The sequence below is a fragment of the Schistocerca cancellata genome, chromosome 8, assembly GCF_023864275.1.
Source record: "Schistocerca cancellata isolate TAMUIC-IGC-003103 chromosome 8, iqSchCanc2.1, whole genome shotgun sequence".
Taxonomy (NCBI): domain Eukaryota; kingdom Metazoa; phylum Arthropoda; class Insecta; order Orthoptera; family Acrididae; genus Schistocerca; species Schistocerca cancellata.
Genome location: NC_064633.1, coordinates 425,791,598 through 425,805,625, shown reverse-complemented (window position 1 = coordinate 425,805,625; position 14,028 = coordinate 425,791,598). Strand labels below are relative to the sequence as shown.

At 38.9% G+C, this 14,028-nt stretch overlaps 1 protein-coding gene across 2 annotated transcripts in view; it reads left to right on the top strand.

Moving 5' to 3' along the window:
- Positions 1-14,028, top strand: part of LOC126094763 (3'-5' RNA helicase YTHDC2-like) — a 287,438-nt gene that overhangs the window by 14,067 nt on the left and 259,343 nt on the right. For both annotated transcript variants that reach the window (XM_049909315.1, XM_049909314.1), the window contains exon 2: positions 13,175-13,265. In XM_049909315.1, the coding sequence (XP_049765272.1) occupies positions 13,175-13,265 (91 nt within the window). The remainder of the gene's footprint in view (positions 1-13,174; positions 13,266-14,028) is intronic.

The window sequence follows — 14,028 nt, the reverse complement described above, 5'->3', positions numbered from 1 at the left end:
CCCCTTGGGATGTTCTGGAAGTGAAATAGTCCCCCATTCGGATGTCCAGGCGGGGATTATTCAAGAGGATATTGTTGTTAGGGCCGTTTTACAGGCCTGAGCATGAGATGTTAGATCCCTTAACTGGGTAGCTATGTTAGGAAGTTTGAAAAGAGAAATGAATAGGTTGAAGTTAGGTATAGTGGGAATTAGTGAAGTACAATGGCAGGGAGAACAGACAGGACTTCTGGACAGGTAAGTACAGGGTTATAAATACAGAACAAAATAGAGGGGATTCAGCAATAAGTCTAATGATGATGAAGAAAATAAGAATGCGGGTAAGCTACTACAAACAACATGGTGAACTTATTATCATAGTCAAGGTAGACAAAATGCCAATACCCACAAATTGGTACAAGTTTATATGCCTGCTAGCTCTGTAGGTCATGAGATTGAAACAGTGTGCAATGAGATAAAATACATTATTCAGCTAGTTAATGGAGACAGAAATTGAACTGTGGTGAGAAACTAAAATTCATATGTATGAAAGCGAAGAGGAGGAAACAGTAAGAGGAAGAGATCAGGACAGGAGATAAGTTCCGTCCCGTCAACAATGAGGTCATTAGATCCAGAGCACAAGCTCGGATTAGGGAAGGATGGAGAAGGAAATCAGCCATACCTTTTCAAAGATATTATCCCGGCATTTGCCTTGAGCGAATTAGGGAAATCACGAAAAACTCAGTATGGCCGGATGTGGGTTTGAATCATCGTCGTCCTGAATGCAAGGCCATGATAAGAGAACATGGATTGAGAGAAAGGTGTGAAAGGTAGAATTTTGGTAGAATTTTGCTCGTACAATAATGTAATCATTGCAGACATTTGGTCCATTATGTAATCATAAGGCAGAGATTCTGAGGCCAGTTTTAAAACCGCAAAAAATTTCCAGAGGCAGATGTAGACTTCGATCATAATGTATAGATTATGAACTGTACATTACAACTGAAGAAACTGCAGAAATATAGGAAATAAATGTGGTGGGGTGTGGATCGATTGAAAGAATCAGAGGTGGTTGAGAGTTTTATTGGGAGCATTAAGAAAATACAGGAAAATATGAATCTGTAGGTATGAGAGATCAAATAGTGAAAGCAACAGGGGTTCAAATATGCAAAAAGACAAGGCCTGAAAGATATCTTTGGGAAACACATGAGATATTGAAGTTTATTGACAGAATGAGAAACTATGAAAATGTAGTAAATGAATTAGAAAGAAGGTAACACATGCATTTTAAAAATGAAATTGGTGGAAAAATTCCAAATAGCTTAGTGGGTATGGTTAAATGATAAATTCAGGGCAGTAGAAGCATGCATGGCTAGTGGAAAGATATGTGTTGCCTACAGGAAAATTACGGAGCCCTTCAAAGAAAAGTGAAGCAGCCACATGAGTATCAAGAACCAGTACTAAGCAAAAAAGGGAAAGTGGAAAAGGTATATAGAAGATCTATGCAAGTAAAATGAACTTGAAGTCAATATTACAGAAAAGGAAGAGCAAGTAAGTAAAGGTGAGATGAGAGATATAATACTGTGAGAATAATTTAACAAAGTGATGAAAGCTGTAAGTTAAAACAATGCCCCTGTAATAGACGACATTACCTCAGATTGATTGAGATCCATGGGAGAGCCAGCCATGACAAAACTATTCCACTGGGTGTGCAAGGTATGTGGCACAGATGAAAAACCCTCAGACTTGAAGAAGAATGTAATGACCCCAATTTAAAAAAAAGTCAAGTTCTGACAGTTGTGTATAATACTGAAACATCAGATTAATAAGTTATGGTTGTAAGCTACTGAAACCAATCATTTGCAGAGAACAGCAAAAAACTGGTAGAGGCGGACTTCAGGGATGATTAGTTTGGGTTCTGGAGAAACACAGCAACACACAAAACAAAACTGACCATACAACTTACATTAGAAGATTGATTAAAGAAAGGCAAACCCATATTTACAAGATTTGTTGATTTAGTGAAAGCATTTGATAATGTTAACTGTAATACACTCTTTGAAATACTGAAGGTAACAGGGATAAAATACAGGGAGTGGAAGGTTGTCTACAACTTAGACAGAAACCAGACTGCAGTTGTAGGCATTGAAGGACATAGCCTATCCCTGATGTTATTGTCTGTTAGAGAGAGATTAGAGTAGATTCAGTTTTTGGTCCATAGATCCAAAAATGAGATGATTCTCGTAGGTGTGGAACATGTCAAAAAGTATAACAGAAAGAACATAAAACATTTGAATATAATGTTCACTACCCTGAACATTTGTCAGGAGATTGCCAATATAGGTGAACACATTACATTAAACTGAAGCTGCTAATATTTGCAGAATTAATACACTGTTAGAATGAAACATAGTTAAGCACATTTAATAAATTTATCTTACACAAAACACCTAATATTGACTGTTGTGACCAAGTGCTGTCAAAACTGAAATCTAACATATATTTACTTCAGCTGGTCTAATAGTCCCTGTCAAGATATTCATCTGTAGAATAGTACATGAGCAAGCTGCGAAGGAAACCAAGGGGAACTTGGAAAAGAGGCTCACAGTTCAGAGAGAAGAAGTGAACATTTTGATGCTTGTTGATATTGCAGTACTGCCAGGGGTGGAAAAGGACTAGGAAAAGGGGTTAAAAGTAATTGATAATGTCTTGAATAGAGGTTGTAAGATGAACACCAACAGATAACTTGATGATGTGAGATGCAGACTGGCAGTAACAAGTAAATCATTTCTTAAAAAGAAATTTGTTAACATTGACTAAATTTAAATGTTAAGAAGTCTTTTCTGAAGATATTTGTCAGGAGTATAGCTTTGTATGGAAGTAATATATAGACAATAAAGAGTTCAGGCAAGAAGAGAATACAAGCTTTAAATTAGGTGTAACAGAAGAATGCTAATGATTGAATGGGTAGATTGAATAACATGAGGAGGTAATGAACCGAATTGGGAAAAGAAGAAATTTATTGCACAACTTGACTAAAAGGTATGCTCAGTTGAAAGGACACATCATGAAGCATCAACGAATCATCATTTTGGTAACTATGAGTGATAAAAGTTGCAGAGAGACCAACAATAGAATACAGTAGGAAGCTTGAAAAGGATGTTATTTTGCAGTAGCCATGCAGAGATGAGACTTTTGGAGATTGACTTACATGTAGAGTAACATCTCAAACCAGTCTTTGGACTGGATACAACAACAACATGCCCACCTCTAACTGTATGACCTTCAGCAGCGAAAGGTGCCATAGAAGGCTGTAGTCATCGCATATGCAGACCATCATATGGAAAATAGTGGAACATGCTGCTGAGGACAACTTGCTCAATTTCATTAGCTGCTTAATAAACTGTGCATCACCTTCTCATAACTGCATAGATAGGTGTTGTCCTTGCAACACATTCTTCCCTCCCGTAACCCTCCTGGTCTCAATCTCTGCTAGCCTCCTGCCACACACTGTTTTTTACTGTACCACAGGACCCTAACTTTACTCATCCTGTACCACATGCTCTTCCCTGCAACTCTGCTCTGCCATCCCCACCTAATCCATTCCCCCATGTCATCATCAGTGTGCGCAGCTCTAAATCACCAGTGCTGGTGGCTGTGTCGCATTCTTATCCCATGCATATGCAATCTGTCCCTTCCACATTCATATCCTGTGCAACTGCTGCTTCCCTACTAACTGACAGCCACCCTTTACCAACCCTCCCTCTGCCTCTTCCCTCCTCCTTTCTCTCCTTGCCCACTCCACATGATGCAACCCATGACTCCAATCAAGTTGCAGAACTGTGTTCCTGACACAGTGTGGCTCTGCTTTTGTGTGTGTGTGTGTGTGTGTGTGAGAGAGAGAGAGAGAGAGAGAGAGAGAGAGAGAGAGAGAGTGAGAGTGAGAGAGTGAGATGAAGTGGAAATTCACTGTGGCTGTGACCTGTTGCTTAAGTAAAATTGAGAGTAGTTCAGCAAAAGAGTCTTGAAATTAATGAAGAAGAAAATAATTAAGGCAAGCTAGGACACTGTAAATATAGCAAAAGTAGAAACAAATGACTCATGGATGATTCAGGAAGTATTTAGTTTGTGGACGGAAGAAGCAAATAAAAGTCTTAAAGACATTGGTAGGAAGTCAGTGCTATTGGCCGCTTAAAATATTATTAACAGGACATACACTTGGTAAATCAGTATAGATGAGAGGGTACTGAAAAAGATGTGATTGGAGTAAAAATTGATGCTGCATACAGGAAAATTAAGCAAAATTATGGAGAAGAGAAAGAGAGGTGCAATGCAAAAGGAAGGGCAGACAGTAGCAGGAGTACCTCACATGCCTTTAAGACAAGAAGTGTCCTGGATTATGCTTTGGAAGAAACAGGTGATGTAGTAATGCAGTCAGGGTTTTTCAGAGCACAGAATGACCTGAATTTAAAAATGTTGGCAGGAGTTAATTGTATAATCCCAGAGTTACTAAAATCTCGGGATTGTAGGAACTAGAAGAGTTTGTGTTTAAAATCTTAAAATCAAAGTAACAGGTGACTTACAATCAGATTTCCATAGATCATCACATTACCAAGGATGGCACATGTGGGTAAAATGTGAAAACCATCAGGTGCTTAGTCAGGTGAATCACACTTGTAAACTGCTGACCATAATAGTACATAAAAAATAACTAGAGACATACACCAGAGAAGCAATTTGACCAGTGCACGTAGTAATGAAAGGCAGTCTGGAGAAAAATTGGGATACCTTTCTAATATTTGTGGGTCTTTACAAAGTCCGCATCAATGTAAAACAGAATATGGTGTCTACATCTGTACTCTACAAACCACTGGGAAGTGCCTGTCAGAGGGTTATCAGTTATCACAGCTTTTTTCCTGTTCCACTCATGTATGGAGTGTGGGAAGAATTGTTGCTTAAACAGTGTTATAATGAGTCTAATCTTATTTTTCCAATCCCTGTATGAGCTATATACTTATCATTTAAAGTTGATTCCAGAAACTTTCTAAGTAGACTTTCATGGGTATTTTGTGTGTCTTCAATCATCTGCAAGTTAAATTCTTTCAGCGTCTTAATGACATTCTCCTAAATGTCAGACAAACCTGTGACGATTTGAACTGCTCATCTTTGTATTCGTTCAATATCCTCTGTTAATCCTGTGTGATATGGTTCCCACACACTTGTGGATGGATCACGTAAGTCTTTTGTGTGCAATCTCCATTGTAGGCTGGTTGCATTTCCCTAGAGCAGAGTTTCCCAAACTGTGTTCTGTGAAAATCTGGTTTTCTGCAGGAAGTGAATAACAGCTCCATGTTGTTGTTGTCATGGTCTTCAGTCCTGAGACTGGTTTGATGCAGCTCTCCATGCTACTCTATCCTGTGCAAGCTTCTTCATCTCCCAGTACCTACTGCAGCCTACATCCTTCTGAATCTGCTTAGTGTATTCATCTCTTGGTCTCCCTCTACAATTTTTACCCTCCACCCTGCCCTCCGGTACTAAATTGGTGATCCCTTGATGTCTCAGAACATGTCCTACCAACCGATCCCTTCTTCTAGTCAAGTTGTGCCACAAATTTCTCTACTCCCCAATTCAATACCTCCTCATTAGTTATGTGATCAACCCATCTAATCTTAAGCATACTTCTGTAGCACCACATTTCAAAAGCTTCTAGTCTCTTCTTGTCTAAACTATTTATCATCCACGTTTCACTTCCATACATGGCTACACTCCATACAAATACTTTCAGAAATGACTTACTGTCACTTAAACCTATACTCGATGTTAACAAATTTCTCTTCTTCAGAAACGCTTTCCTTGTCATTGCCAGTCTACATTTCATATCCTCTCTACTTTGACCATCGTGAGTTATTTTGCTCCCCAAACAGTAAAACTCATTTACTACTTTAAGCGTCTCATTTCTTAATCTAATTCCGTCAGCATCACCCTATTTAATTCGACTACATTCCATTATCCTCGTTTTGCTTTTGTTGATGTCCATCTTATATCCTCTTTTCAAGACACTGTCCATTCCGTTCAGCTGCTCTTCCAGGTCCTTTGCTGTCTCTGACAGAATTACAATATCATCGGCGAACCACACAGTTTTTATTTCTTCTCCATGGATTTTAATACCTACTCCAAACTTTTCTTTTGTTTCCTTTACTGCTTGCTCAATATACAGATTGAATAGCATTGGGGAGAGGCTACAACCCTGTCTCGTTCCCTTCCCAACCACTGCTTTCCTTGCATGTCCCTCGACTCTTATAACTGCCATCTGCTTTCTGTACAAATTGTAAATAGCCTTTTGCTCCCTGTATTTTACCCCTGCCAACTTCAGAAATTGAAAGAGAATATTCCAGTTAACATTGTCAAAAGCTTTCTCTAAGTCTACAAATGCTAGAAACGTAGGTTTGCCTTTTCTTAATCTTTCTTCTAAGATAAGTCGTTGGGTCAGTATTGCCTCATGTGTTCCAACATTTCTACAGAATCCAAACTGGTCTTCCCCGAGGTCGGCTTCTATCAATTTTTCCATTCGTCTGTAAAGAATTCGCGTTAGTATTTTGCAGCTGTGACTTATTAAACTGACAGTTCGGTAATTTTCACATCTGTCAACACCTGTTTTCTTTGGGATTGGAATTATTATATTCTTCTTGAAGTCTGAGGGAATTTCGCCTGTCTCATATATCTTGCTCACCAGATGGTAGAGTTTTGTCAGGACTGGCTCTCCCAAGGCTATCAGTAGTTCTAATGGAATGTTGTCTACTCCTGGGGCCTTGTTTTGACTTAGGTCTTTCAATGCTCTGCCGAACTCTTAACACGGTATCGTATCTCCCATTTCATCTTCATCTACCTCCTCTTCCATTTCCATAATATTGTCCTCAAGAACATCACCACTGTATAGACCCTCTATATGCTCCTTCCACCTTTCTGCTTTCCCTTCTTGGCTTAGAACTGTGATTCCATCTGAGCTCTTGATATTCGTGCAAATGGTTCTCTTTTCTCCGAAGGTCTCTTTAATTTTCCAGTAGGCAGTATCTTATCTTACACCTCGTGAGATAAGCCTCTACATCCTTACATTTGTCCTCTAGCCATCCCTGCTTAGCGATTTTGCACTTCCTGTCGATCTCATTTTTGAGACGTTTGTATTCCTTTTTGCCTGCTTCATTTACTGCATTTTTGTATTTTCTCCTTTCATCAATTAAATTCAGTATCTCTTCTGTTACCCATGGATTTCTACTAGCCCTCGTCTTGTTACCTACTTGATCCTCTGCTGCCTTCACTATTTCAACCCTCAAAGCTACCCGTTCTTCTTCTACTGTACTTCTTTCCCCCATTCCTGTCAATTGTTCCCTTATGCTTTCCCTGAAACTCTGTACAACCTCTGGTTCTTTCAGTTTATCCAGGTCCCATCTCCTTAAATTCCCACCTTTTTGCACTTTCTTCAGTTTTAATTTACAGTTCATAACGAATAGATTGTGGTCAGAGTCCACATCTGCCCCTGGAAATGTCTTACAATTTAAAACCTGGTTCCTAAATCTCTGTCTTACCATTATATAATCTATCAGAAACCTTCCAGTATCTCCAGGGTTCTTCCATGTATACAACCTTCTTTCATGATTCTTGAACCAAGTGTTAGCTATGATTAAGTTATGCTCTGTGCAAAATTCTACCAGGTGGCTTCCTCTTTCATTTCTTAGCCCCAATCCATATTCACCTACTATGTTTCCTTCTCTTCCTTTCCTTACTGTCGGATTCCAGTCACCCATGACTATCAAATTTTCGTCTCCCTTCACTACCTGAATTATTTCTTTTATCTCATCACACATTTCATCAATTTCTTCATCATCTGCAGAGCTAGTTGGCATATAAACTTGTACTACTGTAGTAGGTGTGGGCTTCGTATCTATCTTGGCCACAATAATGCATTCACTATGTTGTTTGTAGTAACTTACCTGCACTCCTATTTTCCTATTCATTACCGTATTTACTCGAATCCAAGCCGCACTTTTTTTCCGGTTTTCGTAATCCAAAAAACCATCTGCGACTTAGAATCGAGTGCAAAGGAAGCGGAAGTTATGAAAAATGTTGGTACGTGCCGCCACAACTAACTTCTGCCGTCGAATATATGTAGCGCTACGCAGGCATGCTTTGTAGGCACAAAGATAAATATTGGCGCCAAAACCTCTGCGTCAGTAAATAAATTAAAAAAAAAAAAAAAAAGTGGAAGAGGAGCTTTTTTTCTCCGCCGCGAGTTTAGACCACTGCAATTTCATACATAATCCAACGAAGTAAATACAAATTCCGTATTGTTCATCTTCGAATGTAGCACAATTTCAGTGTACTACGAAAATCTGACTGGCAAGACTGTTTGGGATGTTTGTCAATATGGCCAACTCTACGTTCTGAATTTTTTCCTATCTGTGAGAAGAGATGGTTGCTAATAGGAACCTGATGAAATTTGAATCACATACAGTATTTTCTTCACCATAAGAATAATACGAATATAAACATTTTGCCATGTATTCTTTCGTGTTTGCTGCTATCTCATTTAAATCCTATCTGCCTAATAAACTACGAAACTAGTGAGACAACAGCAAACGCGGAAGAATATACGTATCGTGTCATGTCTATATTCGTATTATTCTTATGCCTAATAGTGATACAGTCAGAAATGAAGCACGGCAAGTGACTAGATTTTTAAATCTAAGATGACTCTAATTTCTGTGCAGAATTTGATGTAATAAAGAAGCGGCCGCAAAGATTTTCAAACGGAGAAAAATTTTCGCCTAACTCTCGTTCTGAACATGTTCTATCATACACACTCTATTATTTGATTCTTGTTGATTATTATCAAAGAAAGCAGCAGTGTAAGTAACAACAAACTGCAGTCTCTTACCATTGTTTTGCTAATGAGACGATTCCTCTCTCTCTTTTTTTTTTTTTTTTTTTTTTTTTTTTTTTTTTTTTTTTTTTTTTTTTTTATTATTTTTAATTGTACGCGGCGGTAGCGCGCACAAAAGCAAGCCATGCCGCGAGCCACGACAGGCCGTAAACACGCACTATCAGAATGCGACAAACAATGCATGACACAATGCAGTAATGCATTTTCAGCTTAGAGTGACGCAAACACCTATAACAAAGAAAACAACACTTATCATATCAAAGCAAAATAAGCAATCGATTCAAACCTGACGAAGCACGTGAAAAAGGAAGGGTACCCGTATAAATACGGACGGAGCACCTGACGCATAGCAATGGCTACGCGGTAAAGCTTAACTGCTAAGCTTACGACTCGAACTCAACTACTGTAGCTGTATCGTCATTCATTCGACCTAAATTGTGTCTCATATTACAATGGACCAACTTTGTTTCAATTTGGAGGTGCGGCTTAAAACTTTTCGCTCCCCTTGAATTTCGAGTCTCAAATTTCAGGTGCGGCTTAGATTCGGGAAATTTTTTTTTTTTTTTTTCCTTTATTTCGAGTCTCATTTTTCAGGTGCGGCTTAGATTCGAGTGCGGCTTAGATTCGAGTAAATACGGTATTAAAGCTACTCCTGCATTACCTCTATTTGATTTTGTATTTATAACCCTGTGTTCACCTGACCAATAGTCTTGTTTCTCCTGCCACCGAAATTCACTAATTCCCACTATATCTAACTTTAACCTATCCATTTCCCTTTTTAAATTTTCTAACCTACCTGCTTGATTGAGGGATCTGACATTCCACGCTCCAATCCGTAGAACGCCAGTTTTCTTTTTCCTGATAACGACGTCCAGTTGAGTAGTCCCCTCCCAGAGATCCGAATGGGGGACTATTTTACCTCCGGAATATTTCACCCAAGAGGATGCTATCATCATTTAATCATACAGTAAAGCTGCATGCCCTTGAGAAAAATGACAGCTGTAGTTTCCCCTTGCTTTCAGCCGTTCGCAGTACCACAACAGCAAGGCCGTTTTGGTTAGTGTTACAAGGCCAGATCAGTCAATCATCCAGACTGTTGCCCCTGCAACTTCTGAAAAGGCTGCTGCCCCTCTTCAGGAACCACAAGTTTGTCTGGCCTCTCAACAGATACCCCTCCGTTGTGGTTGCACCTACGGTGTGGCTATCTGTATCGTTGAGGCATGCAAGCCTCCCCACCAATGGCAAGGTCCATGGTTCATAGGGGGAACAGCTCCATGGAGAACTAAAAGTAATGTAACTTTCTTTCCCCTGTGATTTTAATGAAACTAATTATCTTTTTTAGTTTATTAAGTTTTCTGTTGTATTATTTTTTATTTAAAATTGAAGTAGTCACAGGACAAAACAAGTTTTTCTCATTTTTAAAATTTTGTTTACCTTTAAAGTACCATGTTTCTCAAAGTGTTCTGTCAGAGGAAAATTTGAGAAACCCCTGCCCTAGAGGATGGGTCACATTAATGTTTTATAAGTAATATTTGTAGACCGATTGCATTTCCCTAGTGTTCTAGAAATGGACTCCAGTCTGCCACCTGTTTTGCTTATGACTAAAACTATGTGATTGTTCCATTTAATATCCCCCACATATTGTTACACCCAAGTATTTGTGCAAGTTGAGCAACTGTTGCTGTAAGTTGTTGAAATGGTAATTACAGGATACTACATTTTTTGTTTCGTGAAATGCACAATTTAACATTTATCAACATAGTGTCCTATGGCAATAATATCAGTGAAAATCAAACAGTGGAAAATCCAAGACAGAATGTAACAATATAATGAAAAGGATAGTTGCTAGTCAACATAAAACGATGCTTTGACACGGAAAGACACAACAAAAAGACTGTTGAAAAATTAAACTATTGGCCAACATCAAGGTCTTTGTGAAAAATGGACAACATACACAAACACACACACTCATGCAGATGCAACTCTCTCTCTCTCTCTCTCTCTCTCTCTCTCTCTCTCTCTCACACACACACACACACACACACACACACACACACACACACAACCACAGTCTCAGGCAGCTGGAGCCAGACTGTGAGCTGCTGGGCATTATGGGACAGGCAACTGGGTGGGGGAGGGATAGCAGGTGTGCATGCAGGGACGAGGTGGAGAATGGGGCATCTAGGTGCAGTTGGCAGATTAGATAGCAGACGGTGGAGAGAGGGGGGGGGGGGCTGTTAGCGGAAAAGGAGAGAAGTAAAAAGACTGGGTATTTTGGTGGAATAGAGGGCTGTGTAGTGTTGGAATGGGACCAAGGGAAGGGCTAGATGGGTAGGAACAACGACTAACGAAGGTTGAGGCCAAAAGGGTTACAGGAACGTGGAATATATTGCAGGTAGAGTTCCCCCCCTGTGCAATTCAGTAAAGCTGGTGTTGGTGAGAAGGACCCAGATGGCAGATAGCTTGTTTGGCTGTATGTAAGGAAGACTTGGAAGACGTTGAAAGTAATGGACAACACACTTAAGCATAAACAAAATAAAGACAAAAATGATGTGATGAGGAGTAGCAGAAGGATGATAAAGACATGCTTGACATAATAATTGGGAATTACACAATGATAGAAGAAATGAGAGAAACCACCCATGTAGGAAGCAAAACTACATATTATAGCTAAAGTAAGGAAGACAACAAGTCTTGGATTGACACAGGTGCAGAAAGCTTTCTGCTGTGAAAGAGCTCTACCAGTATCAGATATTCATATAGAAATGGTGACGTAGTTCCTGAAAGTGTCTGTCTGGAGCACGACATTGTATGAAAATGAGTCACGGACCATCATAAACCTAGAGAAGAGTAAACCAGAAGCTGTTGCTATTTGATGCTATCAAATAATGCTAAAAAGTGGACTGACAAAGTATGAAATGAAAAAATACAAAGAAAAGTAAGTGAGAATAGAAGTGTATAAGACCCATACCAGAAGAAGGATCAGGTTAGTAAGATATCTGCTACAGCAGCATGGTCTACATAAACTTGCACTAGAAGAAGCAGTGGAGAAGAAAAATAGTAGAGACAGACCAGGATTAGAATATGTGGAATGGATTATAGAGGATGATGGGTGTGAAAAAAGAGACACAAGATAGGATAAGGTGGAAGACAGTATCAAACCAGTTAAAAGACTTATGACTTAAAATAGTTTTCATGGTTTACTACTCACCCTCTAGCCTTACAGCCTGAGCTCCTCAGTTGCAGTTGACAGTTTGTGGTCTGGAAAACTGGGCACATATGTCTGTATCAGCTGTGTCCATTGTAGTTTTGTGCCAGAGCTACACTTCAATGATTCCATTTTATAGTTTAATGATTCAGTTGAGATCTCATATTTGATTAAAATCACGTTGGCTACAACAGTCAAGGAGGCTTATAATTGGGAAAAATCATGGAAATTTTAAAATGTTTATTAGAAGAATCTCCAGCATAAAAAGTAATGCTGCAACAAAAAAATTTTAATCACTTACCCAGTGATATAAAATGTCTGACAGAGAGCAAAGTAAAATTTGATAACAAATTGAAAAAGTTTCTCCTTGACAACTCCTATTTAACTCACTTCTGTACATCTTTTTTCTCTTTGTAAATAATAATAATAATAATAATTTGAAATGTTCGGAATGTAACTGTAAGTACAAATTAATTTTCATTGTGAATGTAAAATGACTCATATCACATTATTACTATGTATCATGCAAAATGATCTCTGGAACGCATAATTAACTAACTAACCTACTCACTCTACATCAAGGCATTACCTTAGGCAACCTAACCATCCCACAAAAGCCTTGATATATTTCCCTCATTGTAAAAACACAACATATTTAGCGCAAATTTCAGTTTCTTAGCAGTGCCATTGGCTGTTTACACTCACACTTAAACTTGCTTGTTTTTAGACACAGATGTTTTTGCTTTTAGGTGCAACTGTGTCAAAATTCACTTTGTGGCATTGACATCTGCCATGTGTGTGATTACTGTTGTCACTATCTGCTCCACCATGTTCTAGGTACTAGTCATCTAAATTACACCTGACAACAAATACATTTTAGTGTATACCTGAATGGATACTCAACTTTTAGCATATACGAGAATGTATACTCAACATATCTTTATTGCCATGTTATATTCTGATTTCTACATCTGTCATCGTGTAGCATGTTAAATATAAGAATATATTGATTTTTTTGTTATAAATCTAAATTGTGCCAAATTTTCTTTCAGAATTTGAATTTCCATCATCATTAACACGTATTGAAAGGGCATACATACATATGCTTGCAAGGGACATAGGTCTTCGATCCAAGAGCAGAGGGTATGTGGACTGTATGTATTGACATTGATTATGTATTACGGGATCATTTCATCATGTACATAAGCCAGATATTATTATCAGCTGCACTTCACAGTCGGCTGTAATGGCCAGAGAAAGTGGCCATTTGTATGTGAGTAATGGGTAATGGCCAGAGAAAGTGGCCATTTGTATGTGAGTAATGGTTGTGTATATATGTGTGTTTTCTATTTCTGAAGAAGGACTTTTTGCCCAAAAGCTGAAATGTGTAGGAATCTTTTCATTGTGTGTGTCTGCGACTCAGTACCTCCTCAATGTGGAGAACAGACGTTATAACACCAAGTTGAATATACAGATGATGTAGAACTACACATCAGCTACAGTTATATATAGCAGTAACTTCATGGCCATGGACATCCTCATGGTACCCTCCTATGTCAATCTGTTTTTGGACCATCTAGAGGAAACTTTCCTATCCTCCCGAAACCCTGAACCCCTTGTCTGGTTGATAATATCTGCAAGAGGTACATCCAGGACCAAGACACTCGTTCCTCCACAGTATCAACACCTCTCCCATTTGCTTCATCTTTCCTCTTCAGCCTCACCTCTCGGATGGCTCCATCCATACTTCTGCCCATATCTAGCCACTAACCATCAAAAATATCTGCATTTTGACAGCTGTCATCCCATTCACACCAGCAAATCATTCTCAAATAGTCTAGTCACCTGTGGACAGTGCATCTGTGATGACAAGAATAGTGTACTGAAAGTGGCACTAAGGCCATCA